Raw genomic sequence first — 17672 nt, 5'->3', positions numbered from 1 at the left:
CCTTTTCCAACCGGCTACATTCGACTTTGATAGATTGAGCGACTCCTCCAAGTGCCATCCAAGGCCGGATGCACGGGCGTCAAATACGTAGCATGGCTGCTGCTGTAGCTTGGCTGCAATTAGCCAACGAGCCGAGCTACCACCGTGATGGTTGTGTCTAGTGGCCGGTCACGGAGGAAGCAAAGGCCTGATGACGTTCGGGCGGCAAACTACTGCATCATGGAGCCTCAAAAAAGATTGATGTGGTGAGCTATTTAGAAAGATGTGGTGAGCTATTTAGAAAGACTGTTGCAGTTCACTTTCTTTTTAAAAGGTTTTCTATTTTATATAATGGCTAAATCAAAAAAATTAACATCTATTTTTAGCAGATCTCTTAAAGATGCTCTAACACCCTAAAACTTTAAAACTTTACGCCTCGAAACTAAACGGCTTTGGCGGACTGATGACAAAACTAAACAAGGCAGGTAGCTTTAGCGGACTGATGACAATGACAATGCCGCCATCAATCAGCTGCCACCGTAGCACCAGTAGCTAACAGTAGACCACCAAACTTTCTCAAAGCATGACCACTCCAAAATCACATTGGCAAGCAACTTGGACAAATCAAACGAGAATAATCCGGCAAAAAAAAATTCCAAACACTTGATGAGGCTTGAGTAATTACACATGGATAGCCGAAAGACAGCAGCGGCTACAAGCTAAAACCAACCTAAGCAAGGCTAGAATGAGCACAGCAATTTAGCAATCACACTTTAGAACTGGTCCCTAAACACACCACCGATCACCTTCCGCAGCACTGGGTGCCGAGCACCCGAGCTACTTAATGACAATCAACCCGTTAAATCCAATAGGCTAAAAGATGAAAAACAGTCGTCTCGACTCAGTTGAAGATAGGATTCATCAAAAGCATGAATCGATTGAATGCAGGCTAGAGTTATAGCCGATTCTCTCTCAGGTCAATTGAGATCAAGTAGCAAACGGATTGGTCTGCACCTCCGATTCAGCCTTGGAAGATTGATCATCAACTTGTTCGATGTTTGAGGCCCCGCTTGACTTCTTGATCTCCTCTATCCGCATAACAACATGCGCCATTGATGGCCGGGCATCTGGGACTTGTGCTACACAGTCCATAGCAAGCAGCACGAGCTGAGCCAACGGTTCCTCGCCAGTCTGATGTCTCATGAGCTCCATATCAAACACCTCTGAACCCCACTCAGAGCGATTAACTGACTGCACCCATCTGGGCAGGTCGACGCCCTCGTCGTTGAGAGCAGCCTGGCTGGGGGCCTTGCCCGTGACCAGCTCAAGCAACAGAACACCAAAGCTGTACACGTCTGCCTTCTGGGAAACCCTCCGGGAATCAATAACCTCAGGTGCGCGATATCCAGTGGTGCGAGACGGTGAAGATGATGGACCAACAAGAGTGTTAAGGCCATTGTCTGATACACGTGCTTGATATGATTTGCCCAGGAGGACATTGGATGACTTGATGTTACCGTGGGAAGCCGTTGAGCTCGTTGAGTGGATGTACTCAACACCACGGGCTGCAGCTAGAGCAATGCTTGACCTTAATTCCCAGTTAAGTGGTGTCCGGCCAGAACTTCTGTTGCCTGTTCAATAAAATGAAATCCAGACAGTTTAAGTGAGATCAAGTCACAACCAATTGCTGTATTCATGGTCAACGAAGACAATTGAGACGATAATACATTAGGGCATCAAAGAACATCTTGATCGTATAGTACCATTTCACAAACTACAATGAGCACAAGTGATTGTCTTCTTTAATCAATCCAGAATATTCCACCAGTAAAGCAGAGAGCAAAAGATAACTAAAATGGAAAAAATCCAAGAAAATACAACCAATGATAACCAAGTAATCAATGATTTGGAAACTTTCTCAACTTGAGAGTTGAGAACTAGTAAGCGACCAATTAGTGGAAGGGGAGGCATGATGACAAATATTTTATTAGAGCTTCCATGTTGACATCACCGAAGTTAACACATAAATCTGAGTTGACATCACCGAAGTTAACACATAAATCTGAGTCAAAACTGAATGCAACTTCCCTAGTAATACCCGGTAAATAATCACACATAATTCAAGTGCTTTGGATATCAAGATAAATAACACCACGATCCCAACTGATTTTGATTTGGTCTCCTTAGACCATGACAAAAATCAAGTCCTATTCACAGGAAACGACGAATATTAAAACGGAAAAACAATTTGGAGTACCACCTAACCAACATTAGTCTTAAACATATGAAAAAATGGAGCAATACTCTACACCTACCACCCAAGAACAAGCACACGTACAGCAAAATGGTGATGATAGAATCATAAGCAGATATGCAACAGAAACTTGGGGGATGGGGAGTTAAGATCTCACCGTGCAGGACTGCAGAGAGGCTCCCCATGGGCATGAAGTCGTAAACAAGTAGCTTTTCATCTTTGCTGTAGTAGTAAGCACGGAGTGGCACAATGAACTTGTGCTGAAGCTCACCAATCTCAGAAATGCGTTCACGGAACTCAGGTTCAGACAGAGTCACGTCCTTGAGGCGCTTCACGGCCACAGTTGCCCCAGACTCGAGCACTGCCTTGTATGTCGTCCCGAACGCTCCTTTTCCGAGCACCTCAGCCGACGCGCGCAGCAGGTCCTCCAGGTCGAAAGGTGCCACGGCGGCCGCTGACCCAAAGAAGGCCAGCTTCTTACCGGACGTAGACTGGCCCATAGGAGCGTTGGGGTGGCCTATTGTGGTCAACGGCGCTACAGCAGCGCCGCTGGTCATCTCGGGAGCTTTCCTGCCGCCAGCAGCAGCAGCAGGCGCTGGAGCAGGCGGCGGCATCTCCAGAGACCGCGTCCTGGTGCCCCCCGACCTGCGACAGAGGCAGACGAGGAGGAAGAGGAGAAGTGCGGCGCCCAAGGCGGAGCCTACAGTGATTCCGGCAATGGCGCCACCGGAGAGCTTCTTGCTCTTATGGCCACTTTCTCCCCCTCTTCCACCGTTGGTGCCGCCGCTACTGCCGCCGCCACCGCCACTGCCACTGGGAACAGGCGTCGGCGACGGCGTCTGCCCCGCTGGAGCAGGGGAAGGGGAAACCTCGCCAGGGCAAGGCCCCAAGGGCCCGCCGCACAAGCCCGTCCCCAGGAACGCGGAGCGCGGCTGCGACCGAAGTGAGGCCGGGATGGATCCGTTCAGCTGGTTGAACGAAACATTGAACTGCTGCAGCGGCGGTAGCGTCACATCCGAAATCTCGCCGGAAAAGCGATTATTCTCAAGGAGCAGGACCCTGAGGTGCGTGAGGTTGCCGAGCTCCGCCGGGATGGGCCCCGACAGGTCGTTCCCTCCGAGCGAGAGCCTGACGAGCCCCGGGAGCGCGAGAATCGCCTGCGGGAACCCGCCCGACAGCCTGTTCCCGTTGAGGAAGACGTTCCGAAGCGCGGCGGCGGAGGCGAGGTCGGCCGGGAGCGCGCCGGAGAGCCCGTTGAGGCGGAGGCTGAGCGTGTGGAGCGCCGTCAAGTTCCCTAGCGTCCCCGCGGGGACCGCCCCCGAGAGCGTCGCCCCGGGGAGCCGCAGCACCGCCACGCGGCCGTTCTCGCAGGAGACCCCCGTCCACGAGCACGCGCCCGCGGCGTCCGAGGCGTTCCACGCCAGGCGCCGCCCCACGGCGTCACGGAACGCCAGGAGCGCCCGCGCGTCGCTCGCGAGGTCGTCGGCCCCCGCCCGCGCCGCCAGCGCCGCGACGACGAGCAGGAGCACGGGGAGCGCGGAATGGAGGCGCCGGGGCCGCCACGGTGGCGGCGGCGGCGACCGCATCGCGGCGTCGGCTGGGGTGGCGAGAGCAGGGACGGGCCGCGGCGGGAGGCGAGGCAGAGAGGGGTCGCGTCCGTTTCTGGGGGCTTGTGGCGGACGTGGCCGCGTCTGCTTTGTTGTTGTGTGGGCGGAGGTGGCGTCTGTGGCGTGCGGGGGAGAAAAGCCCTAAACACTCCCGTGCGCGTTTCGCGGAATGGGCCTCGGGGAGTTGGGTATTTCGCGGGCCGGATTTATCCGGAGGTTGGGAGGTTGCGCCGCTGGGGCTGGGGGTTGGTGGGGCCGCCGGGGCCGGGCGTGAGGGACGGGAATAGGAGGAGGCAACAAACAGGTGGCACGAGGACCTGGATGGGAATCGGAATGGGGTTTCCTCTCCGGAGAGGGGAGAGGGGAGAGGGGAGAGGATCCGATGGACGAAGACGGAAGTGTGCGTAGCGCACTAGCGCTGCGGCCTGCGGGCTGCGGGAATGGGAGCGCGACGGTGCGTGCGCGCTGGCGCACCTGCCGCCGTGCCGGGTGGGTAGTTCGGTTCAGACCCAGAGACTTGCCTGGGGAACGGTGCCGTGCTGGTGCGTTGGACTCCGGCTGCGGCAAGAACAAACAAACAAATGCCGTATTGTTTCGCGTGCTGACCTGACAGTTCTGGCAGGTTTCCTACTGCTATTACTGCTACGGGCCCTGTTGGTTTGAAGTTAAGGCACCGTTTAGATAAAAATTTTTTGGATTTTTGCAGTATTTTGTTTGTATTTAGTAATTAATGTGTAATTATGAATTAATTAGGTTCAGAAGTTTCGTCTCGCAATTTCTCACCTAACTGTGCAATTAGTTTTTTTTTCTATATTTAGTACTCCATGTATGTGCCGTAAGATTCGATGTGACGGGCACTGCACAAAATTTTTTGAAATCTAAACGGAGCCTAAGCTAGAATTCACATTATTTTTTTCATAGTAAGGCCTCGGCCTTGATTGGGGTTAGGAATAAGTATTCGGCATTGTAGCATTTCATTTGTATTTAACAATTATTGTGCAATCATGGCCTAACTAGGTTCAAAAGATTCGTCTCGTAATTTACAATGTAATTAGTTATTTTTTTATCTACATTTAATACTCTATGCATGTGTCCAAAGATTTGATGTGATGGAGAGAGAGTGAAAAAACTTACAATCTGGGGTTAGGAATCAGTATTTGGCACTGTAGCACTTTCGTTTGTATTTGACAATTATTGTCCAATCATAGTCTAATTAGGCTCAAAAGATTCGTCTCGTAATTTACAATTAAACTGTGTAATTAGTTATTTTTTATCTATATTTAATATTCCATGCATGTGTTCAAAGATTTGATGCGATGAAAAGAGAATGAAAAAAACAACAGTCGGCGTATCAGACTCTTGGTGCATATATTCTGATTCGATTTCACGTACACGTTATAAAGGGAGGACGTACGTGGATGTTGAGTGGTCCCAACATGAGCACGTGTGATGTTGTTAGAGGCGAGATTAAAAAAATATGATCGATTTTTCCCGCTGAACAGAGAAAGATGAGTTTGAACGCGCATATATTACGCGTGGCACAATTCTGATGAAATTGTACAGGCTCACGTCTTTAGCTGAACAAAGATGAGCTTGTACGCATATATGGCACGTACGCAATAATGATGCCACACTTCTAGGTAAAGGCTCACATCAGTACGTGTTACATTTAGCTTTTAAGATCCCTGTTCCCAAACCATACTAAAATAGAATTTTATATAAAGCTCAACCACCAAGAGTCTGAAAAGTCTATAGAAGACCAAACTTTAAACAGTGTTAAACATTAAATCTGAAGCCCTCAAAAGCAGTATCTTGATTAACTAGGATCCGTTGTCTAACTAAGAGCCAGTTTAGTTCACTTCATTTTGCCAAAATTTTTAAGATTTTTCATCACATCGAATCTTTAGACGCATGCATGAAGCATTAAATATAGATAAAAAATAAAACTAATTATACAGTTTAGACGAAATCCACGAGACGAATCTTTTAAGTCTAATTAGGCTATGATTGGACACTAATTGCCAAATAACAACGAAAATACTACAGTAGCATTTCGCCAAAAAATTTGCCAATCAAACAGGCCCTAAGTTTATACTTGCATGCCTATTAGCATGTTTTTTTTGTGTTATCGATCTCCTATTAGATGTATCTTAACTTTTATTTGCATGTGCCAAATCCTTTCTATGAAGCAAGGTTTCACACGTACACATGATTTCAACATACCAAAAGAGGAGCGAAAAATCTGAAAACATACTGCTCGTTTCACATGTACAAAACCCAGTCTGTTCGCTTTTTTGTTTCAGCCAGGGTTTATCAGCCAGCCAACAATGTTTTTCTCTCACAATAAACTAGCACCAGCCGGGCTTATCAATCCAGAAACCAACCAGTGAACATACCAATAGTAGCACTCTCCATTTAAAAAAAAACTGCGAGTTGAATTGAACAGCTAGATTTACATATGCCTTGCTCACTTGGCTGATAAGTCATGGCTGAAAGTACTGTTGGCCAATTTGTTATAAGAGAAAAATATTATTTATTGGCTGAAAAAATACGACTTATAAGTCAAACGAACAGAGCGATAATGGCCATAAATAAACTCCATTTTGAGAAACTACGTGTTTATGACCAGAAATAAATATTGCTTTCCGTTTATCCGGTCCTCGAAATTTAAGTGGGGACATTACTGGTTCCAGGAGGCTTGATTGGTTCGCCAAAAAGAAAAGGAAATCCCAAGCTTCCTTCGCTGAAATTGCGTTCCCGTGTTGAACATGGCCTTGCGCCCTTGCCTGGGCCAAAACCGCATTGGATCACTGGCGTGTCGCATCCACCTACCAAGCTTTCGTTCCCGATAAGCAACCAGGAGGTGGTCGATGGCGCGCCCGGCGCCCGGTAGGCGAGAGCCGCTCACTTCCCAGTGGATTCTGAACGATTTCGTAACACGGCTGGGGCTTAATGATGGCTCATGGGTCATGGCTGTGAACATCAGCCACCACCCTCGCATTCGTCACATGTTTTGCCGCTGTTCTTTGTTGATGAAATTGGTAGGAATGGACCATGGCATGTTGACACGTCTCGTTCCTGGACCCATTCCGGCAAAATGGTTCGCCCACCCAAAGTGACAAACTGTGCTGACTACAGTTCTACTTCAATTTGCTAGCTGCTTTGCATATCCTGCAGTGTACGGCAAAAGGACGCGGTCTTCTGCAGGTGTCCAGCTACTTAAAGACGCATAATTTGGCGAGTAGAGAACGGTGCAAATACAAATACTCCATCGGTCGACGAAAAAAATATAATTATAGGATTCGTGCCAATCAAAATAATTTAAATTTGACTGAGTTTATAGTAAATATTTTTCCAAACAAAATTTATTATGAAAATATATTCTATAACTAATCTAACGGTACTTATTTTATATCATTAATGATGCTAGTTTTTTTTATATAAATTTAGTTAAAATTCAAACTGTTTCACTCTTCGAAAAACGAGAATTGCATTCTTTCCTGCTGGAGGGAGGGAGTATTTGGACTAGATCGTGGATCTCTCGAGGGAATACAAGAAGACAAATGACGCCACGAGGATCATCTGTCCTAACGTGTGTTTTAGACCTGATCCTCCCCAATACGGGATATGAGATATACTTCTTTCGTATTCAAAACTAAAGTCATTTTAGCTACTCAGTTAGTTGTTCACAAATAAAGTTGTTTTGCATGTTTTAATACCTTATGGACGAAATTGCCCCCATCTTTCATTTATCCTCCTTTCCCATCGCTCAGTCCTGAGGACATTTAACCACTCCTCGCGCTTGCTGCCGTCCTCAACAGAGAGATTCGCACACTAGCGATTTGGACAGTGAGTTGATGCAGGACCAGTTTCATCAACTGTAGTAGGCTGTATAAGTAATGATTTTGATGTGAATGAATTTAAACGGGAAGATGATGAGCAGGAGGAGGAGGACATGATCGGTGATGTAGTTAGCAGTGATTTATATAATTTTGATGATAACCAAGGAGGTACAGATGCTATGCTAACACTGGTTGATGCCATGTCAGTACCGATTCATACTATGTTATTACCAGTACCAACTGAGGTTTTACATGGTATCCAGGCTCAGGGTAGACTAGTCACAGATTTAGCAGCAGATGATACCCTCTATGATTCATGGACCAGAATTAGCGAAGCACAGCAGTATGTTCCACCACCACCTTACACAACGACTGAGCTTGAGCAACTAAGGTCGATGAACGTACCTTTTAAGGACGTTCCGAACTATAGGAATGTTAGCATGACGGATATGGCAGTTTACGACACCAGTCTCCAGATGTGTAGGAAATTATTGTATAACCATAAAAAAGAAACCCTTAGGAAGGGGGTGATATTCAATATAATGTCAGAGATGAAATTCTTCCTTTAGGACTAAGATGTGTACCACCATAGGCCGTACACCGTCACTCATTCGGACCAGGAGTTGAGGTACCACGTGATATGCAAAAATGGTTGTATGTGTAGGTTAAATGCACGAAAGAGACAGAGTGATGAAAAGTAGAGGATAAGTAAAGTTATCGAACCCCACACTTGCCTATCAAATAGGGGGAAGGAAAATCATCAGCAACTCACTGCACATTACCTTGCCCGTCGTATATTGGGACCCATTGATGACAATAACGATATTTCGGTGTCTTCTTTACAACAGTACATATCTAGATTCGTTAAGTACGTATAAAGTACGGAAAGACTTAGCGTGCTAAGCAAATTGCCCTAGCGATTCGATGAGCTAGTTGGGAGGAAACGTACAATAGGGTGCCCCGCATCTTATATGCAATGTATTACTACAACCCTAGCTTAAAATTTTTTTATGGACACCGGAGTCCGGAGGGATGTGTTTTCGGGACCCGTTGAGGCATGTCCTCTATCGTGTGTTTGTAACACCCTAATTTTGTATTTTCTAAAAAAATAGTCAAATTGATTTATTTAAGCAATTTATGTGAGCATTCAAACATAGGAAAGTAATAATTTTTATAAAACTAAAATCAAATATAAGATTAGCTACAAGTGATGCATACATGCTGCTACATATTATTTTGTGAATGTTTGGTATTGATCAAAAATTTCAAAGAGAATTGAAATTTGAATTTAAAATGCTTTTGGAAAATTTATTTGGAAAAAGAAAAAGGAAAATTCTTTCTTTTCTCCCCTCCTCTGTTTTCAGCCCAAGCTGACGCGCCAGCCCGGCTCGGCCACCCCCTAGCGTCCCGCGCCGGCCCAGCCCAGCACCGGTCGCCCGCCACCCCCTTCTCCTCATTTCCAGCCCAGCCCCACGCTGGCCTAGCTCCGCGCCAGCCCAGCGCTGCAGCAACTGCCGCCGCGCCTCCCTTTCCCCTCCAGTCGCTGACCGCCCGGGCCCGCACGTCAGTGCCACCTCCTTCCTCCTGCAACCGCAGCCCCGGTCAAGCCGCTGCAGCAACCGTCGCCCCGCTCCACGCGCGTCGTGGGAGCGCCCCCCTCCCCGCGCCTCGGCCTCTTTTTAAGCAAAGCCGAACCCCCGCGCGTCCCCCTCTCGCTCCCCGCTCCATTTTTTCGCTCTCGCCTCGGAGCCCGCAACCGGCGCGCGAAGAAGTTCCGAGGACCGCCGTCCGCGTTGCCGTCTTCCCTGAGCCGACTCCGACCCTGATTTCTCCCGCTGTGAGCCTCGCCATGCTTCCCTCTACCTCCCCATGCATTCAATTCATTGTTTCACGACCCCTAGAGCTCTAACCGCATGTGCCGAGGATCTCCGACCGCCGTCCATGGCGACCGCCGCCACGGTCGCACCCTCCGGCCACCTCTCTGGCCTAGACGTGTTCGCCTGCTCCCCCTCTCTCATCCGGTGGCTTCGGGTCATCGAATCGTGAACCAAAGCCCCCTAACCGTGCTCGCTGGCGAGTCCTCGCCGTCGGCCATGGTGCCTGGCCGCCTGGAACATTATTTCAGCCAGCCCCCCCTTGTTCTCTCTCCTCCAAAATAATCCTAGCCGTCCATCGTGAGATAAAAGGCCCTGGTTGGCCGATACCCTTTCGCCGTGGCAAATTTGTTAAAGAGCCCCTCCCTTTTCCCAAAATAGAACCCACCGTCCTTAGCGTATTTCCCCGTGTACGCTTTCTCATTTTGAAAGCATAAAGTTAACTTTTTTAGTTCAAAGTATGTTTTCAGTATTTACAGAAATGCCATTTGAACTGTTTTGCTTATAAAATCGTCGTTTTAGCTCCGAATTGATCCGTTCAAATCGCGTTAGCTTTGTAATTTCATAATCTACATGTTAGAACCACTGTTAGTCAAGTTTGGAACTTTTAAATTTCATGGTTAGATTTAATTAAATATATTGCTATAGGAAATCCCGTTTAAATCATAACTTACGCATTTTAGCTCTGTTTTTTGTGAACTTCGTGTTGACGTGATCGTAGCGAGACGTAGATTATTTTCACAAACATTTTATCTTGTTTTCTATACTGTTGGTGTACTATTCTAATTATAGGAATGTTTGCTTTGCATGAATGCCTTTAGAATATTGTATGTTGTCGTATTGGTCGTGTTCAGACGGTGAGGAGAACGTTGGAGACCAAGAATTCTTCGATGACCAGCAGGACCAGCAAGAGTTTGTGAACCAAGGCAAGTATAGCATGGGCCTACCTTGATGTCCTATTTCACTTTAATCAATTACTCATGTGCATGTGTCTAATTTTGATAACCCTAAGGACATTCTAGACAGTTGATGACTTGTTCCCTTGACTCCTATGGGGTAATTGCATATGAGTAGATTGCTAGTGCTCTAACTGAACATGATCTACATGATGATGAATGGTTCTATGGAACCAAAAGTATAACATGATTTATAACAACTGTTCCATAGGGCGAAGGTGCAAATGACTTTTGATCATGTTGCTCCTGGCTCTCCATAAGGACTTATCTGTCGGCAAAAGCTGGGACTGACAGTGTAACCGGGAGAGTCATATGGCTCTGACTTTAGCTCAGTAATAGGACCTTTTCTAGCTAGTTAGAGGTTACCTTTTTGGCGCAAATGGGGCTTGCCACGTTGGGTATAAGGCTGCCTCTGTTCCTATGTGTATAGTCGTGATGGATATGTGCCATAGGAAAGGGGGGTTCCTACATCTGCCTACCAAGGAAACCTAGCGGCCCTAACTTGTTAGAGAAACCTATGAAATGGCTTCATAGTGTACCCTGCCCGCTCACCTTGGCAGTGACATGGGAGTAATTAACCCGGGCATATGGGAATCACGACTCACGGTAAATGTGCACCACCTCTGCAGAGGGTAACAAACTATTATAACAGCCGTGCTCATAGTCACGAGCGGCCCGAAAAACTCACAGAATAACTAGTTACTTGTTGATCATTTAAGTTGTTCTATGATGATATATGGTACACTTGACCCTGATATATGTTCTTATGGGATTAAATGGGAGCTTAAGCATAATTTGATAATATCTGATAATAAAAGCTTGTCGTACTAAAAATGTTAACTGCAGTAAACCAGTGTCAACATTTTGAGCTTCATAACCCCATGTTAACTTGTTAAGTACGGGATGTACTTACGCTTGTTTATTTTCTTTATTTGGATAAAAATCCCGGATAGGTAACAGATGACAATGGGTATGAGGAATTCCCTGAGGATTTTTAGGCTTGTGGTCAACCAGTTGACCATCCCTATGATGGAGCCCCATGAGAGAGTTACCTTTTTATATTCCGCTGTGTAATGTAAGACTAAGTTATATTATGGATCTTATGTAAGGACACCGTGATGATACTTTATGTAATTTGTCAGCTTGTGTGTGTGATTGATCCCTAGGCACACCCGAGTTTTGTGCATTCAATTTTATCCTTAAAATTGGGTGTGACAAATTGATATCAGAGCCAGGTTGACTATAGGACGCATGCCTAGTTAGAAAACGGTCGTTTTAGCATCTTTGCTCCTCTGGTTTCTTGCTTACTGTCTTATCCTTGTTATTTTATTAAAACATTTATGCTTTTCATACCTTAATCTATTATATAAAATTGTTGATTCTAATTCTATCTCATTTTAAATCTATAGATGTCTCATAACCTGAAGACTACTCACCTCAGCACTGCTGGCTATCGTGCCCTGTTCACCCCACGAGCTCCATAGGCGGAGAAGGAGATTGTGATCACCTCCAACGACGAGGAGATGGCTACCCCAACACCTGCACCTGCTCCTACTCCAGCTATCACACCGGTCTATCCTATTGTAGCTACACCTAAGGAGTCGATGGCTACTTCCCCTACACCTACACCATCCCCAGCTGTCCCCGTGGTGGATGAGGAGATAGGTTGGAAGTGCAAGTACTACTTCAAGCCAGCCCCAGAGATGGCCTACTACCACACCCTCCTCACTCATGTGCTGGACGACTACTACCCTGACCTGCATGCCTCCATCAGCTACCACTGTGCAGAGTACCAGCATCCATTGGAGGCTACCTTCTGGAAGGTAGAGTTGATGGTCACCGCCTAGAATGACATCAAGAATGGACATGAGGTGGAGACTATCCACCGTGCCACTGCCAGGAGGGCCCATGCCTTGGATGGCATGGAAGATGCAGCACAGGATGCCTACATCTACTACCATGGTCGTCGCTTTGAGGCCATGAGGGAGGATCGCTTCAGGTTCCTTCCTCGCTATGATCATGAGGGTGTTTGGTAGGTCTTGGCTCCACTAGAGAGTGACCCAACTTTGGAAGCAATGGTGCAGCATATCCACGCTATGCAGGGGGTGGATGAGGAAGTCAAAGGAGAACTGCGTGCATCCTAGAGGGCTGAGAGACGCCTCCAGAAGCAAGTGGATGAACTTCGAGCTCAACTTGGGCAGCCATCAATCTACAAGAAGAAGCGCCGGTCCTTCACCATGATTGACACCGCTCCATAGGTGTTAGGTGCCTTGATTTAGACTACCACGTCGTTAGTTTGGTATTTGTTTGATTGCTAGAAGTTTGTGGGCATGTCCACAACTTCCTTAGATTGGAACCTTAAGTTTAGAATGAAATCTTAATGCAGATGTTTCGCTTTATCTTATCTCTGCTGTGCTGATTTCTGGAGCAGCCTGTGTTCTTTATCTGCTATCTCGAAATCTGGACTATCAAAAATTCTGAAATTTTTGTGGAGATAACTAGACCTCTGTATCTTTCAAATGTCTCTGGAATCATGTCAATAGCTATTTAGGTTTGTGAGATCTAGCTGTCACAAGTTGATATTCCTGCACAGTCTGGAACCCAGAATAGATTCGGTTTAGCTCTACTTTTGACCATGTGTGTGGCAGAATCTGTAAAAGTGATCTAAATAAAAGTTGTAGCTAATCTCCTAATCTTTCTAACAAATCTTGGTGCACCTCTGTTGGATCTCTAAAACTCGAGTTATAACAGTTTTACTGAGCTGCTGGATTTGAATCTTGTCCAGAAAATTCTCAGCATTATTTCTTATCCTTTGTGAGCTCTTTATAGTTTAGAAAATCTCTAAATTTTGCGCATTTGTTCAATAACAGATGGCCGCAAGAGGAGGAAGAGGTAGAGGCCGTGGTCATGGATGTGATGCTCTCATAAATCCACCACCACCACCTGTGACCATGGAACAAATATTGGGAATGCAAGCGTAGTTGATGCAGGCTATGATGCAGCGCTTGGACAATGAACCTGCAAGAGGACCACTGCCTGTTCATGTCAGAGATAAGCATGGAGAGTTTATGAAAGGTCATCCACTGGTGTTCACTCATGCCTCAGACCCTATGGAGGCAGATGATTGGTTGCGTGCTGTAGAGAAGCAACTTAACATAGCACAATGCAACGATCTAGAGAAGGTGTTGTATGCTTCTGGTCAACTCCAGGGAGCAACTCAGGATTGGTGGGATTCTTTCCAGTATGGACTGAAAGCATCTAGGCCCCTAGTTGGATTTCGGTGATTAATGTCAATACAAGATTACTATGACTAACGTGTGTTTTGCAGAGGCAATTAAGTTAGGTCATGGTAATGGAGATCGATTGGGCAATCGAGGTTGTCATGCCCCTACGATGGAAATCGTTTCGGTTTTCAAAGGATGGACGACAAGGTTAAGGATAACTAGTTCTAAGTGTCGATTGGAGCTGGAGAGACACTTAGAGTAGTTTAGGACTTTGTTTTTCCTTTGGCCGTACTATGAAGGGGGGTATGAACGAGTAGCTTGACCTAGTTGAGTCTAGTGAGTTAGGTGTGGTGCACACTTGTTAAAACTAGCTCTAGGTAGCTCCTATGAATGCCTAAGATCCTTTGGAGCAAACTTCATTCACATATGATCGAGAGTTGAAAGTGAATGGAGGGTCAAACACTGACCGGACGCTGGCTCCGGTGCGACCGGACGCTGGCCGCAGGGTCCGGTCAGTTCGTTTGACTGAGGTGGTTAAGTCTGTTGTGACCGGACGCTGGAGGGTCGTGTGACCGGACGCTGAGAGCTAGCGTCCGGTCGACTCCAGTAAGGGTCCAGACTTGGAAAAGTGTGACCGGACGCGTCCGGTCAGTGCGACCGGACCCTGAGGGTTCAGCGTCCGGTCGAGTCCAGTAAGGTTCCAGTAAGGGTTTTATGCGACCGGACGCGTCCGGTCAGTGCTGACCGGACCCTGCCAGCGTCCGGTCGACTCTTTAATTACTGGTTCGCGGGTAGAACTGACCGGAGCGTCCGGTCATCACGACCGGAGCGTCCGGTCACCCCGCAGAAGCTCATAACGGATAGTTTTTCAGGCTGCCTTATAAATAGAAGCTCCACTCGTGAGTGGAGCAACTTTTGCTCATTCCAACAGCTGAGAAACACGTTTGTGAGTGCCAAGAAGAGCAAGTTCCTAGTGAGGTGTTTGTGAGTTGAGAATCCAAGAGAGTAGCCTCACTAGCAAATCAAGAGTAGCCAAGTGTGCATCCATCGTCTCATTAGGCTTCGCGTGGTCAAGTGAGAGTTCGTGCTTGTTACTCTTGGTGATCGCCATCACCTAGACGGCTTGGTGGTGTTTGGGAGTTTGGTGTTCACCCGGCGGAGCTTGTGGGTGACCCAACTCAAAGTTGTGAGCGGCTTTGGGTGATTCGCCGCGACGGAGTGTCGAAGAATCAACCCGTAAAGAGCACTTGATCCTTGCGCGGATCAAGGGGGAGCTACACCCTTGCGCGGGTGCTCCAACGAGGACTAGTGGAGAGTGGCGACTCTTCGATACCTCGGCAAAACATCGCCGCGTTCCCTTCTCTCCCTATTTACTTTGAGCACTTACTTTGAGTATTTACTTTAAGCAATTCAATACTTGTTTTACATCCATAGAATTGCTTGCTTGAGTAAGGTTGGAACATAGGTGGTGAGTTCGTTGTGCATTAGTTTGATAGAAACACTTTTCTAGGCACAAGGGGTTAATTGGGCTATCCGTAGGATTTGTTTATTGCAAGAGAATTTCGAATTAGCCCAATTCACCCCCCCTCTTGGGCATCTTGATCCTTTCAATTGGTATCAGAGCCTCGTGCTCACGTTTATAAGCTTAATCGCTTAGAGCAAGATGTCTCACGGGGATGGACCTCCTCCTATCTTTGAGGGAGATGATTTTCCATATTGGAAAATCCGCATGGAGGCATACTTAGAAGCTCTAGATGTTGGAATTCTTAGAGCCGCCTCCCAAGGGTTCCCCGCACCTAGGAATGCCGCCCAACTTCAAGGCGATGAAGTAAATTATGAAAAATGGAATGCAAAGGCTCGCAACACCATTTTTAGAGGCCTCTGCAAAGAGGTGTTCAATCGTGTAAGGAACCACAAAGACGCCCATGCACTATGGTCGGACGTTTGTGCGCTCCATGAGGGAACCAAGAGTGAGCGTGAGGAACGCTATCATCTTGTGATTAAAAAGCTAAATTCTTTTGAGATGTTTCCCAAAGAAAGTGCTAATGAGATGTATTCTCGATTAAATGTTCTTGTAGAGGAAGTCAATGGGCTTGGACTTACTCAAATGTCACCATCCGACGTTGTGAGAAGAATCTTGAGTGTCCTCCCCATTGACAAATATGGGCACATTGTGACCGTGCTACATCAAGGTGATCTTTCCGCCGCTACACCGACACAAATCTTGGGAAAGATCAATGCTCATGAGATGTACATGCACATCACACCACAAGATGGCTCATCCTCTACAAAGAAGAAAGAGAAGGACTTAGCATTCAAAGCTAGCCAAGACAAGGGCAAAGCAAAGCTTGAGTATGAGAGCTCAAGTGATGAAAATGATGATGAAAGCCTTGCCCTCATGGTGAAGAAGACCACCAAGATGCTAAAAAGGCTAAATAAGAGTGGCATCAAGTTTGATGGCAAGAAAAAGAAGTTCTTCACAAGCTCAAGAAGAAAGCCAATCTCCGAGATGGATTGCTACAATTGTGGCGAACTTGGCCATCTAGCTCATCAATGCACAAAGCCCAAGAAAGACAAGTTCAAGAACAAGGGCAAGAAAGATGATTCAAGTGATGAAGATGAAAAGAAGAAGAACAAGCCATACAAGAAGAGAGATGGCAAAAAGAGGGACTTCTACAAGAAGAAGAAGAGTGGCAAGGCCTACATTGTCGGTGATTGGCTCACGGACATTGATTCATCAAGTGGATCATCCGATGATGAAAGTGACGATGAAAAGGTGGCCGCCATTGCTATTGATCTTGCATCTTCACCACCACCATCGCTATCATCCTCTACACACCTATGCCTTATGGCCAAAGGTGAACGCAAGGTAACTAAGAGTGATGATAGTAGTGATGATGAACATGCTAGTGATGATGATAGTGATAGCGATGATGATGACTCACCTACATATGATGATCTTGTCAAAATACTAAGAAAATATACTAAGATCATTAGAAAGAGTAGAGCTACAAATGAAAAACTTGATGCTAAAAATGATTCACTCTTAGCTAAGTGTGATACATTAGAAAAGGCTAATGATGAGCTCAAAGAAACAAATGATTCTATATCATCCAAACTCAAGGAGCTCAAATCTTCTAAGAAAGAGCTTAAAGATAAAAATGAAAAACTTGAGTGGGTGCACAATGAGCTTGTCACTAGTCACCATAAGCTAAAAGATGAATATACAACTCTAAAGATCAATTATGATACCCTTATTATTGCACAAGAATTCTTACCAAATGAGCCACATGATGCTACTAACCATGTTGTTAAGATTGATATAGCTACCTCATGTGATGATTTAATTGATGAAAGCATTGAGCATGGATCTAGTAGCAAGGGCAAGCAAGTGGTTGAGTGCAATGACTATGATGAGTTTGTCAAGCTCAAGAGTGACAATGAGAAGCTCATGAAAGATCTTGAAGAAATGAAAAGTCACAACACCATCGTGCTAGAAACTCTTGATCATGACAAAGAGGTGATCCTTGAGAATGAGAAGCTAAAAGAAGAAATCAAGAAACTCAAGGAGGAAAAGAACAATGATATTCTCAAAGAAGAGAATAAGAAGCTCAAGATGGAGAAAGAGCATCTCAAGGTGGGATTGAGCAAGTTTGCTAGAGGCAAGCATCTCCAAAGTGAGCTACTCATGAATACCGTCATGAAGATGGATAGAAGTGGCATTGGATATATGGCAAGTGTAGAGAAGAAGAAGGCTCAAGCTCAACACCAACAATCAAAGCCAAAGCCAAAGCCAAAGAGATGTTTTGAGTGTGGTCAAGAAGGCCACTTTGCTCATGAGTGTCAAACTCCACCACCACAACCCTTGCCCAAGCATGCTAGACCCTTTGCCTTCAATGCTCACTACATGCTTAGAAAAGATTCGAGTGGAAAGAT

General features: G+C 46.3%; 1 protein-coding gene across 1 annotated transcript; it reads right to left on the bottom strand.

Annotated features, from left to right (window-relative positions):
• Nucleotides 1-745: 745 nt before the first annotated feature.
• LOC136530632 (probable inactive receptor kinase RLK902) lies at nucleotides 746-3955 on the bottom strand. The gene is made up of 2 exons (XM_066523356.1): nucleotides 2391-3955; nucleotides 746-1610 (listed from the first exon to the last, which is right to left on the bottom strand). The coding sequence occupies exons 1-2, from the start codon at nucleotides 3817-3819 to the stop codon at nucleotides 967-969; spliced, it is 2073 nt and encodes a 690-aa protein (XP_066379453.1). The 5' UTR covers nucleotides 3820-3955; the 3' UTR covers nucleotides 746-966.
• Between the last annotated feature and the right edge of the window lie 13717 nt (nucleotides 3956-17672).

This window comes from Miscanthus floridulus, unplaced genomic scaffold (assembly GCF_019320115.1).
Source record: "Miscanthus floridulus cultivar M001 unplaced genomic scaffold, ASM1932011v1 fs_166_3_4, whole genome shotgun sequence".
NCBI lineage: Eukaryota > Viridiplantae > Streptophyta > Magnoliopsida > Poales > Poaceae > Miscanthus > Miscanthus floridulus.
The sequence above is the reverse complement of the archived record's forward strand: the minus strand, read 5'-3'. Positions and strand labels throughout refer to the sequence as shown.

Excerpts from the sequence above, each read along its gene's own strand:
- LOC136530632 (XM_066523356.1), bottom strand. The coding sequence starts at position 3,819 with ATGCGGTCGCCGCCGCCGCCACCGTGGCGGCCCCGGCGCCTCCATTCC. Across the intron at positions 1,611-2,390 it reads CCTCTCTGCAGTCCTGCACG|GCAACAGAAGTTCTGGCCGG; the intron begins GTGAGATCTTAA and ends TTTATTGAACAG.